Raw genomic sequence first — 14,034 nt, forward strand, 5'->3', positions numbered from 1 at the left:
TTGCTAAAAGACGATATAGCAACAGAGCAAAGCGAGAAAGAGATAGAGCTATCTGCTTTGTTGAATGACAAGGATAGCAATACCATTGCTAATCAAACACTGCTATTATAAATGAGTGTAATATTATAAGTGATTTGAGTGTGATATTTTTGTCTTTTATTCTGTTTTTAACCGTCAAAATTTAAAATTCTTAGTTTTCGTTGTTTTTTAGTGAAAATGGACTAAATTTTAGAAAAGTGAAACCATAACCCTATTTCGGACTTTTAGAATGTTATCTAAATTTGGGAGAGAAATAGTACAAGGAGTATCCTTAGTTTTTCTCTCTCAATCAGTGCTACTTTGTAAAAATTATAAATAAATAAAAAAAATAAAAGTGGACCTCACTATAAACTAAAGACTTCTTCGTATATTGCCAAAATAGAATGAAGTGCTACAGCACAAACATATTGATCTGGCCTGGAACCTCACAGTTATCTATTCTTATTGAATTGATGCTGATTTACCACTCCTTTCTTCCATGATTCTCATAATCAAAGTGATTGTTGATTTTAGAATATTTTGAATAATGTTGATAAGTGACAGAATAGTAAGTTATTAGTTAAAAACTTCACTATGGGCCAGTTGCACTTACGTCGGTTAACGTTTAATCATGATTAAATGCTATACGTTAATCGAGATTGTTGTTGTTGTTGTAGCAACTTCGGGTACTCCGTTGTTTCACTCCTTCTCCGTCTCAAGGCCCAGGAAGCGGACCACCCCACAGGGGTCGGTCCAGAGGACTGAAAAGAGGCTCCGTGCTGTGGGGTCCGTTGCCACAGTTGGGACAGGTATCACGCATACCATCAGTGATTCTGGACATGTAACTGTTCACAGTCACAGAGTAGCCCGATCTCAGTTGAGCAAGGATGGAGCGGGATCTTCAGGGCAGGCTCTTCTCATCAGCATTTATTATAAACACAGGATCAACTCTCAGTCTGCTGATGCTCTCGTCGGCCGTCTTTTGTGTATGGACTTGATCCCCTCCTTGCACATTGTGCTATCATTGGATGGTATAATCGAGATTAGCGCTAACCGATGCATTTTGGTTGCACAAAAAAAAAATTCAAGCGATAATGCCGCCGACTAAACTAACCGGCGTAAAACATTTTTAATTCTGATTAGTTGGCACCATTTTAACGGCGATTAGCTGAAACAAAGAAAATTTGGTTGCACAAAGGTAAAAATCGAAAAATAACGCCGATTAAACTAATTGACGTAGACAATTTTTAACAGGCCATCCACGGGTAATTAAATCCAACTAACGCCGGTTAGGTACCTACCAATAGCTGTCTTCCAATTAGTTTTTGGTAAAAAAACTACAAAATTCAAAGTATGAGCTAAATGTATGAATGAATTCTATCCGTTAATAAAATAGAGAGGTGTATCTAGCTGATGTTAGCATTCAAAATTAGATTCTGATTTTTGAGGTTAGTTTTCGATCTGTCTCTGTTGTGATCTGCAAAAAACACTTGACACTGGCGACAGACAACAATTTTATGGCGCATACCCAATAAATGGTCACGCTTCAATAACATAACCTCAATTTTGTGCCATTTGTTCAGAATAATAACATCTTTCGGTTAAATTAGTTTTGCCAGATTGTAAAACTCTTGGTTAAAATCTTGGTTAGTTAAACGGAAAACATTATCAGATTAAAAACTAACCGATCTTTGTGGAACAGAAATGAATCCGTAAAACTAACGCTAATCGGCGTTAGTGTTTATATTTAACAGACGTATGTGCAACTGGCCCTATGACTGAAAAGACAGTCATTCATCAGAGAACTGTTATCGATATTTACCGATACCGAGATCACAGAATACATACAGAATGGAAGTATCAATCTAAACAATGCTACATGACGCCAATACTTGAGTGCACCAAGACCATATCACGTGATTGCGCCATCTTGATAGAAATTAAAATTACCACTATCCGGATCTTTTGAACGGGTCGCGGCAGTGAACGAGACCAATTGACCCGGAACAGTAAAGTGATCCGAACTTCCCATCTCTACTACTATTACAATGCTGAACTTTCTATCAAGATGGCGGATTTTGGCGTCCGGATACTGTTACCTGGTTATATGGGACATATATACAATAATATATTTATCTCATATTGATCAAGATTCAAGAGTTATAAATTCAAATTCATTGAACAGTCATTTGTCATTGACAGAGAGATTGTTTATTTGTTTGTTGTCAATATTAACTGTAACGTGCGCTCGTGCGTTAGATAGGAACATGTTATTATGTACTCGAAGTGACTTTCATGTTTGGCATTGACTGATAGTTTATTTATATCCAAAAATTATCTTTTTTTGGGGAGAGCTCGTTTGATAGGACTGACAGTAAGTCCGGCTGATCTAGTGAAAGGCTTTTTTATAATACAGTTTTTCTGTCATAGTTCGGGCAGTCTAATAGTTTATTTGTATATCTTGAGTGAAAAGTACTGTTTTTTCTCCCTGCGGGAAAAGTTTGAAGCCCGAGGCGAAGCCGAGGGCAACAATTTTCCTGACGGAGAAAAAACATTTTTCACTCGTGATATTCACAAAATTTTTCCTCCACCTACATTTTTATAAAATAATTTTTAAAAACGTACGTGACCAAACAATGTGTTACAACATAATCTAAAAAGTAAACAGCTGGGTTGGCTTGTAATCACAGTTCTCCGCCGACAGCGCTATGCGCTATCTGTCGGCAAAAGTTGTAACAACAATGACCGCCACAACTACAACTATGATGAAGTTCCCGTTTCAAATTTGATTAGTTAATGAGGAATATTCGTTGGCTGGTATTTTGAATAGCATGGAATAAAGAAAAATTTTTATACATTTTTTTAGTATAGTGATAATGGAGTTTGTAATAATTTTAGCATACAAACATAAACTTCATATATTGATCAAATGTCTGGTTGAGGTATTGAATTTAGTTGGTTTAATGACTACTCTATATGCTTCCTCATCTGACCTTAGATCTTCTAACCTATTTCAAATGTACGTTTTTAAAATAGAGATGCTTCTCATGTTATTTAAATGGAGTTACTTTTACGGTCTAGGGAGTTTTCCTGTTTTTTCCTCCCGAGAGCGAAAAAGTGACACTTTAGTATTATGTTCCAGGGAGTAAAGTAAGCACTTTAGACAGGAGGTGGAGGGAAAAAGAATTGTATTATTAGACAAGTTCTGAACCCAATTCATCAGTTCAGATAATTTGTTTTTTTATATTAATAGTAAATTCGCGTTTATCAGTGAATTCAAAACGGAAAGCCATCTCAAAAGATAGGTGTTTTTCTTGTTAAGATCAATTTTTTTATTACCATTGCAGCCAAAAGGTAGCGTTCATATTTATTTTAATTAAGAACTGTTTTTGTTTTCTACCATTATATTTCTATTTGTAATAGCCCAAACATAATATTTAACCTTATTACCATATTTAACTAATGTTATCAATTTAATTTAAGTGTTAGATATTCTTTTCTTCCATTTTGCTATCATTTTCGTACCCAGCTTAAGATACATATTTGGTGAAGGCTTCTCCTCACCATTACAATACTAATCGACTTTCCATTCTGTATTGTATTCTGTGGCGAGATATAGGAGGAAAAGTAGTACCTAAGTGAGAAGGTGTGATGAGCTGTCGCCCGCCTCTCCATACAAACAGGCCAGTGTTGTTGACAATGGAGGGTGGCTCGTCATTGACAGGGATGACAGTGATGTGCAGACGCGCAGGCACGCTCTCCTTCTCGTCAGCTCTGCCCACCACTTCCATCACATCCTCCACGTTTTCGCTCCCATCATGCACGTACTAGAGTGAAAATGTATTAATCAATTGTGAGATTTTGAAGAAAACAAAATTAAACACATCATGCACATACTAGAAATAAGACATTACAAAATACATTGATCAAGATATCAGATCTTTGAGACTTTGAGATTGAGGCAAATAACATGGCTCACTATAAATCCAAACAAAAGTTAGCTTTGATTATAAGTATCGTTCTTCTCACCCCACCATAACACTTGGTGAAACGAACATTGGAAGTTGTACTGTTGTGAACATGTTAGGTTTGTCGATAGCATGTCCAAGCTTAATATCATTGAAATGATTAGGTAATTTTTTGCATTTAGAAATATTGTTAAACGGAAGCCTAAAACACCAGCAAAAAGTGTCTACTACGCACTGATTGAATCCCACATTGCTTATGGCATTGAATTATGGGGGAGTACCTCGAAGCAAAACATTCAAAAATTGTTTTTTCAAAAGTCCGCAATTAGATATCTGGAGGGGCTCAAATTTCCACAGACATGTCGGGAGTCTTTCAGTAGCCTAATTATTTCAACTGTTCCATCATTGTAAATTTTCAAATCAATGTTACATGTGAAAGATACGTTGAATTCATTCAAAGTTAACTCAGATATTCATGGCTAATAACACTAGGGGAAAGAATAACATTTCAGTTGAGAGACATAGGCAGAGTGTATTTGAGAAAACACCCACTTATAGGGGACAAAAGTTTTTTGCGAAACTTCCGGCTGATATGAGAAGTATTGTTGAGGAGAAACAATTCAAAACAAAACTATATTCATTTCTCAGTAAGAAGGCTTTCTATGATGTTGACGAATTCTTGTTAAAGTGAAAAAAATATCATAATTTTGCAAATTTAATGAATTGTTAAATGTTATTGGTTTTATTTTATGATTGATATTTTCTGTTATTCTGTTATCTATCTGTGACGATTTTCAACTGTATTACATTGTTTTTTTATGTTTCAATTTTGAATATTGAAATTATAATTTATTTGCCAAATAATTTTACAGACATAAATCTACAATCACAAAATAATAAAGTTAACAAAAGTACAAAATTTTAGAAGTATACACTACAATAATAAAATTAACAATATTATAAGTAAATAAATTTATATAAAAAAGGCACTACTGGCATAAGTGGAACTTGTTCGCCAGCAGTGAGTGCGATTGAAAAATACAAATATTATAATATTAATCAAGACTAAAAGTGGATAAATACTATAATACCCATCGTACAGAATCAAGAAAAACGTACTATAACAGACGGATTATACACTATGTTCTTAAGTTATTACAAAATTAGCATTTCATACACTTATCTTCAAATAAACTCTAGCTTTTACCCACTCTTCTATTTCACTACTTAGTTTTCTTGTTATTCTATTATTTGCTACCAATCAATTTTAAAGTTATATGAGACTATATTAGCAAAGTATTCCATGAAGTATGTGAATTGATGTTTATTTATAGTTAATCTTGTAAAGTTTCGAGTATAAGGATTGAGTACAGACGGACGAAGGTTGTGTAAATGTGTATTCAAAGTAAGATGCTACTTATTTCTATTGGCATGTGTAATGATTTTTGTTATACTTTTGTTGAAAATAAAATATTATTATTATTGAAAATCGTGTTGTATGTTAACAGATCATTTTACATCAGTCAATTGTATCAAGGATTTGACGAATAAATAAATAAATGAAATATCAGGCACTGAATATTTGTAAATGTCCAGTTATTAAGGGTGGCCACTAACGACAGGATAAGTGTGTTGAACCACTATCTCCTTAAACAAAGCCATAGTGCATTCTGGTGACGTCAGCACAGGTAGGGCTCCTACACCAATAAAAACACTAGCTGATATAGATCAGATGAAATCAACATTTTTTTTATTGGTGTAGGAGCCCTACCTGTGCTGACGTCACCAGAATGCACTATGGCTTTGCTATTCAGGTAGGGCTCCTACACCAATAAAAAAAAATGTTGATTTCATCTGATCTATATCAGCTAGTGTTTTTATTGGTGTAGGAGCCCTACCTGTGCTGACGTTACCATCAACCACCTGTCATGCACTATGGCTTTGTTTACGGAGGTAGTGGTTGAACATGGGTGAACACACATGTTCCTTATACATGTGTCATCAGCGGAAGGCTTCAAACAAAATGTTTTGAAGTTTGGTTTTTGTATCTCCATTTTTTTTGTTGTTTATTTTTTCTCCGATGCTCTATTTGAGGTTAATTATTTTTGTATCATTATAATTTGTAATTTTTAAGTGGTTTATTTATTGTTATTGAATCAAAGAATTTTGATTCTTTTATATTTTTATGATATATATAAATTTTTGTGTTAAAATGTATGAATTCAGGGCTACTTTCTTGTATTTATAAAATAAAATTTTAGTACCCTTTGAAATTAATAAAATAATAGAATAATAATAGAAATTATAACTACTAGTTTCGGTGATCACACCATCATCTGGTTTTAAAAATAAATTTATTTTTACTAATTAACTAGTAGTTAAAATTTATATTCTTATTCTATTATTATATTAATTTCAATGGGTACTATAATTTTATTTTATAAATTATTGTGGTTTTTGCAATTGTTGTAAAAGTGACGAAGAATCAATAAATTATTATTATTTTATTATTGATTGTTTATTCTATGTTAGAAGCTGTTCTTAAACACATTTTTTCGTTAAAAGCCTATCGTGTGAATTCTTTTCGTTCGAAAACATGTCCATTTACACATTTTTGACACACTTGTCTTGTCGTTAAAGGCTACCTTTTATTGGAATTGGACCTTCAATTCCAAGTTCAAAGTTCAAAGACTTGATCAAGCCAGTCCGCATCAAGTGAGCGGATTGAGACTAATAATAACTAACCAACATCTCAACAATTGAATGAATCTATTTGCCCCCCAAAAATACAAAAAAGCTTCACAAAAAATAAATATTAGTTTATGCTACTGCACTTAAATAAATGACGATTGGCAGCGTCTTCATCAACACGACAACACCGAAGTCATCCAACTACTAGACAGCACTGAACTCACAAGGAGGTTGAAGAGAACAAAGCCCTTCGAGTTGGTGTAGTGCTACTGAAGTGAAAAAAGTATAAATTAAATAAATGTGTAGCGAAAGAATTTAAAGTAGAGAAATAATTAAAGTTTAGAACTGTAGGCTTCACTGGAAGACTTAAGCAATAAAAATTAATATTTTAGGATAAGAAATAAGAGAACAAAATTAATGGTTAGTCCTAGTGACTAGTTCTTATAGAAATAATAATAATAATAATAATAATAATAATAATAATAATAATAATAATAATATAATAATAATAATAATAATAATAATAATAATAATAATAATGAAAACTTAAATAAAACACATACACGAAAATTGAGAAAATGTTAATTTTATCCAATAAGAAATAAAGATTAATTAATAATTGTAAAATCAAGACTGATTCAATAATCTACCTGTATCAACCCGGACTGCAAGAGGTGCGCGGACCAGCGCGTGATCGGTCGGAGGGGCTGCGTGGCGGACACTAGGCGGCCGTGGGAGGGGCCCCCCTGGAGGCGGTACTCGGTGAGGCGGCCCGAGTAGTAGTCGGTCAGCGCCCCCAGCATCCCCCCCGGCACTGTCACGTTGCCCCCCTCCTCGCAGCGCAGCTCCCCGCCCCCGATGTACAGTTTGTCCGGTACCACTACGAATGTCACCTAAGCACAAAAAATATCAATAAATAACTTAATTCAACACAACATACAATAAAAATCAAAATACAAATTTTCAATAAAAATACAAAAATGAATGAAAGGAGGAAAAATACCAAGCCAACTATGTTTTCCATGTAATGGGATGGTAAAGGTTATAAAAGTAAGGAACGAGAAAGGGGGGAGTGAGAGAAGAAGAGAGGGAAAAAAACGACAAGCAAAATTTGTAAGTGAGCCCACTTTTGAAAAATATAGGCTAAAGAAATGACATTGCATTCAATGGTTTGAGTAGCAATTTTAAGCTTCATAAGTCGATAAGGAAGAACAAGTTACTGCAGGTCCAGTATTTTATATCCAGTTAAAATTTTATATGAATCTTAGAGTCTGTTTTGAGTCTGAAAATTTGTTTTGAATCTGAAATAAGTGATTCTCTATTTGATTTAAGCTGATATCTCATACAACAGTGACAGTGAAAATATAATCCCCACGAGTTCTAGTTAGACTATTCCCACTCAGCTCGGCTGAGTATGAATAATACCATTAGAACTTATGGAAATAATGTTTTCACTGTTGTGTGGGAATCCAGATTCATTGGGTAGAATAGGCCTATACTTTATGATGTGGATATTTATTTATTTCTATTTTATTTATTTATTTATTTACCAATTCACTAGAAATTTACAAAATAACACTTATCAACTAATATACATTGGTGTAGCTGGAAAAAGAAGCCTTGAGCTCCAGCCACGAGTTCGAAAATATTCTTTAAATTATTGGTACATTTGCCGTGATAATATTCTAAAATACAAACCAAAAAATAGTAAACCAAAAATATGTATAAATAAACACACAAAATCAATTCTTGAATCAAAAATCAACAAGCCCAATAATAGAAATAGGTAATATAGAAATAATAATAATAATAATAATAAATTTTTTCTTTTAGGTAATCAAAAAATTTAGATAATTGCTAGATACAATATACTAAAATAAGTTCATGGTTTAGCACTGTTGGATGATTTTCATTTGTTTTTGTGATTTTGTTTATATAATTTAACTTGACTTTTATTTTCAACTAGCTGGCCCGGCGAACTTCGTACCGCCAAATAGTTAATGCATCTCATGACAAACTTAAGCTGGATGCACACCTTAGGAGGCGCGAGGCGGCATTTTGCATCCAGGTGCTTCTTGCTTATATTGGTTTGAATGGAAGAACTCACACACACTGAATCGGACATGGCGTGGAACGGTGTGTTAAGGCAATCTCCATAAGATCAACACTTTGTATCACCGAGCCGCGCCTCCTCAGGTGTGCTTAGTCTTAGCTTAATCACTATATTTTTATGAAATTATCCAACAATCAGTATTTTATATCTCAATATGGACTTCCTATGTGCTTAGTTAGTTGTACAGTAGTTTGTATTTTTAGATATAGTTGAATGCAGCTTGCTGGGAAGTTGAATGGCATTATAATTATCTCCTTGCTGCTGATTTTCCCGGTCATATTCTAAATTTACAGCATTTCGAGTTCTACGACCCAAGTTTGGACGTCGTTCGCACCGCGGCATTATTATTAGAATTGAAATTTTGTGAATCAGTAGAAAGAAAAAAATAGAAAAACAGATCTACCGACAGCTGTTGGATGACGCAATAATTATAAGAGCTGATTTTTATTTCTGTGTGTGGCCAGCTCACAAATCTTCTTCCATAAGGATTACATGTAAACTTTGAAGAACCATAGGAAAGAGTCCTGAAGTCTGATCATAAATTTGATAGGCCATAAATCAGCTCCTGAACATTACAAACACAACTAAACAAAAATCTTCAAATTTGGTGCACACATAAAAAAATTATTGAATGTCAAACTTTGAGGATCGATTTTTATTTATATAGATTTATTTTATTTTGTTAACACTAATGTTTGTGTACCGTACTTTGAATGATTACCTAATAGTCTAAAGCTAGGTATTGAATATGAGTAACTTTAGATGTAGACTATGACACAAGAGCTTTGATAGTGATTATTGATTAATATCCATATTATACCATTATATTCTAATGTATTATTTGCATAATTTTGACAATTGTATTGCTTCTGAAGAACTCAGATATCGTTACAATACACTATTCTATCCATCTATCTACCCAAATAATCTGACTTCAATAGGATGAAAACATACTAATTGTTGATTGAACTACTCACAATGAGCCCCCTGAGCCAGGTAATGCCATTGGTGACGTCTAGGACCATACGATCGGTGGTCTGGTTGGTGGTGGCCTGCACATAATGCAGTTTGCCCGCATCAATGGAGGCCTGATCGAAGGCGACCACCTGCTCCTCGCGCATGTCCTCTATGGCGTTGCGGTTGGCGCCCTCCATCTCCAGGTAGCCGTAGCGCGGCGGCTCCACTATCACAAACATTATGTCCGACGGAGGTACGTGCGGCTGCTTCACCTAACAACCAATCAAATCATTTCAATTACATGACCAACATTTTCATTTGGGATGTAGTGTAAATTTGAAAGGAACAGTTTGGGGCATAAGAATGTTGTGACTCTTTAAAACTAAATATATGGAAATTTCATTGAGAAACACTGTTGAAGACACAACTCAAAGTTTAATGTTACACTCTTGCAATGATTTGCAAAGCTCCTCTTGTGGTTGTCCGTCGATAGAACGTGTGAAGTGCTACAAGTACTTGGGCGTAAAGTTCGACGACAACCTCAATTGGTCAGCACATATTGCATACATCAGAAACAGAGTTCGTAAGGCTATATTCTTGTTCTACAAGCTCAACAACATATTAAATCAGAAGGAACTCAGGAACATGTATTTTGCATACGTTCAGTCACTAATACAGGGTGGTGTAATCTCATGGGGTGGATGCTATAAAACTAATTTGGAACCTTTAAAAGTAGCACAGAAAGCTGTTTTGAGAGTAGCATTGAAGAGAGACAGTAGATCCAACTCACATGACCTGTATATAGACTTCAATGTTTTGGATATCAGGCAATTATTTGTGAAAAATGCACTAATCTATATGTATAAGCACCATACTGATATTTTCATTAGAAATACCCACACATATCCCACCCGAACAGCTACAATTTCAGAAATAATAACACCTGGAATTAACAAAACATATTCATCCACAAACATTTATTACATAGTTCATATGCTTTTCAGGAATATTTCCAACAAACTCAGAGAATTTGATGCAGCATCTTTGGTAGTGTACAAAAAAAATTGTGAATCTTTGGCTAAACGAAATAGATAGGGATGGAACAGAAAATATCATTAGCTCAGTTTATAGGTTATAGAATTTTTTACCCAACTTATTCTAGATGCAGCAAGTAGGCTACTAACTAGTGGACGTTCTAAAGCTCCGGTAAATTCTATTGCTCAATAACATATACTAAATTTCAAATCTCTTCATTTCTTTACTATCCTTACCTGTTAAGTTCTCATACAAGTTTCTTCTGAATCATTTCAATCCAGATTCACCCTTACTCACAGGCAATAGCCTATGTAAGGGTATTTCTCATTACTGTCATATTCTGTATATTGTACAAAACAACATATTGTTATTATTGTTACTATAGTCTTTATTATGCTATGCTTATGAATTGTATGTTATATTGTAGTAGTACTGTATTTACTGTTGTGCTGTGCAATATACATCAATTTTGTAAAGAGTTGAAGAGAATAAATTTGATTTGATTTCATATAAGTAGCCTAATTAATTGTAGGTGATAATTATAGGTAATAATTGTGAGTTGAATTTTTGTAGTGGGCATTAACAAATTAAATTGATAATAGACATTGAATAGAACAACACTTCAAGTTTTCCAGTGAATGAACACAATGTTGCAACAAGATGGGACAACAAGCAAGAGTTGCTGTGAATGCTTTGTTCCCAGGCGGCGTCATTTCCCAAAACAGGGATATACCTTGGCCCTCTCGCTCATTAGACTTGACAGTCTCGGCCTTTTTGTATGGCGTTACTTAAAAACAAGAGTTTTTTTAGAACGATCTACCAAGAACTGTTTTAGCCCTAAAACAATGAATTCGGGACGAGATCGAACGAGTACCAGTCACAATGCAGCAAAATGTCATGAGCAACTCCTATGCCCGGCTGCAGCAGTGCATAGATTTTAACGGAAGACATTTCGTAAATGCTATATCCAAAAATTGATTTTCTCACTTATTGTGCAGTAAATGGCTACATTTTTCTTTATATTTGTAGCCATTACATGATAAAAATTGATTTTCTCACTTATTGTGCAGTATATGGCTACATTTATCTTTATATTTGTAACCATTACAAGATAAAAATTGATTTTCTCACTTATTGTGCAGTAAATGGCTACATTTATCTTTATATTTGTAACCATTACATGATAAAAATTGATTTTCTCACTTATTGTGCAGTAAATGGCTACATTTTTCTTCATATTTGTAACCATTACATGATAAAATTAATATTCTCAAAAAATTAGTTACTTATTTGAATCTTCCCATTTCACTGGCTAACCCTATATAAGAACAACTAAATACAAAAGTATGATGGAAATAAAAAGAAAACTGAAATTAATTAGATTTCTATATTATTTAGATTAACCATTTTTCACTTTGTTTAGACTTTTGAAATTATTAAAACACTTGACTTTAAGTTTGCAAAAATGATTCATTTTGCAAAATCACTTTTTAAAGTTTCCTTGTTCAAGGAAACCTGAATAAAATGCTATACTAATGTATAACTTGTAGGGTTTTCAATTTTCATTTAACAACCTTAGGCTATTACTTTGATTATTGTGAATCTGAAAAAATATTCTTGAGGGTTGCTCCTATTTTATTTTGATTTGTAAAGTAATTTCCTAAACATAGTATATTGTATTTGTTGTAAAGATATTTTTCTGTTTTCTGATGCTCCTGTATGCGGTTTTCAGTTTGTATTTAATAACTTTGGGCTATTACTTTAATATGGTGAATCTGTTTGAAAAAAAATTCTCGAGGGTTATTTCTATTTTATTTTGATTTGAAAGTTAATTTCCAAAACATAGTATATTGTATTTGTTGTAAGGTTTTTCTCTTTTCTGATGCTTCTGTAAGCGGACAAAATTTCTCGTGAAATTATTTGCATACAAAATTATTTTCGATAAGATTTATTGGTGCAATGGCATATTCTGTTATGTTTATATACAGTTTTTCTTTCTTATTATTAGATATATTGTTTTTTTTTAATTATTGAATGGACAGCCATTTTATTCTTTCATTTTTGTTCATCTGTTATACTAATTTTCCTTTACTTTTGCTACTCTGTTAATTTTGATGTTTATTTTAATAGAGGTTGTTTGTATTTTGAAATAGGTACTGTATGATAAAGACATTTTATTTTTACTTTTAATTTTATTACCAACTATTGCCATATTATTTCCTTTTTTTCGAACATTTTCTGTAATTGTTTTTTTATGTTTTCTTTGCGAGAAAAAGTTATTATTATTATTATTGAAACCTTCATGTCTACTTTAGGAATTAGACCTGTACCTGCAGGCACTTTTTAACAATTCAAGAAAACTTGACTAGCGTAAATGCCTCTTTAGGACTTGGACCTTTACCTGCAGGTACTTGCTAGCCAGTATGACACTGGTGGACTCCTCGACGTGCAGCGAGTGGTTGGCGGTGACGAGGAGCGGCTCCCAATAGCCGGCGGGGAAGACGCGGATGCGGAACTGGGCCTCGGTGGCCGCACTACCGCCTCCGCCTCCGCCGCGGTCTACCGCCACGCGGAAGCGAAACGCGTCCTGCACACTGGTCACGTCGCCATTGTGCCGGTACTGCAGCCGGCCTTGCTCCAAGTCAGCCTGTGTGAACACCTCCACCGCGTCCACGCCTCCCAGCTCCAGTAAGCCTTGGCGAGGACCCTGTGTTATCTCGAACCTGCCATCAAAATCAAATCAAATTAGATTTCGCCATAATAAAAATAATCCATAAAAAAATAATAATCCTTAATACAAAATTGAACAAAATAGTAATCAATCTTTATACATAATTCTACACGGAAAGTAGCTTGTAAGATCACGGAAAGTAAAATCAATCACATTAAAGTAATTTATTATACAAAACACTATAATTATAATGACCAGGGAGGAAAACTAGACTGAGCCTATACCGTTTCTCTCCCAAATTTTGATAAAAAGGTAATGTTGTCCAAAGTGTTGCATGCTTGATTACTGCTTGATAGTATGAATTGATAGATAGTTCCATTATTTTTTATACATTTTTTACATAGAATAGAATCTTTATTGCAGCCATATCTGAGGTCTTCAGATACAATACGAGAGTCAAATATATATAACATAATACATGATACAAAATACAAATACAATACGAGAGTCAAATATATATAACATAATACATGATACAAAATACAAATATATTACAGTACCCTGTGATAATATGTCACCTG

General features: G+C 33.8%; 1 protein-coding gene across 1 annotated transcript in view; it reads right to left on the reverse strand.

Moving 5' to 3' along the window:
- Nucleotides 1-14,034, reverse strand: part of LOC111046937 (chondroitin sulfate proteoglycan 4-like) — a 79,438-nt gene that overhangs the window by 19,894 nt on the left and 45,510 nt on the right. The window contains exons 17-20 of the mRNA XM_039421939.1: nucleotides 13,184-13,505; nucleotides 9,768-10,019; nucleotides 7,328-7,570; nucleotides 3,653-3,845 (exon numbers count right to left, since the gene is read on the reverse strand). Coding sequence (XP_039277873.1) covers nucleotides 3,653-3,845; nucleotides 7,328-7,570; nucleotides 9,768-10,019; nucleotides 13,184-13,505 — 1,010 coding nt within the window. The remainder of the gene's footprint in view (nucleotides 1-3,652; nucleotides 3,846-7,327; nucleotides 7,571-9,767; nucleotides 10,020-13,183; nucleotides 13,506-14,034) is intronic.

The sequence above is a fragment of the Nilaparvata lugens genome, chromosome 2, assembly GCF_014356525.2.
Source record: "Nilaparvata lugens isolate BPH chromosome 2, ASM1435652v1, whole genome shotgun sequence".
NCBI lineage: Eukaryota > Metazoa > Arthropoda > Insecta > Hemiptera > Delphacidae > Nilaparvata > Nilaparvata lugens.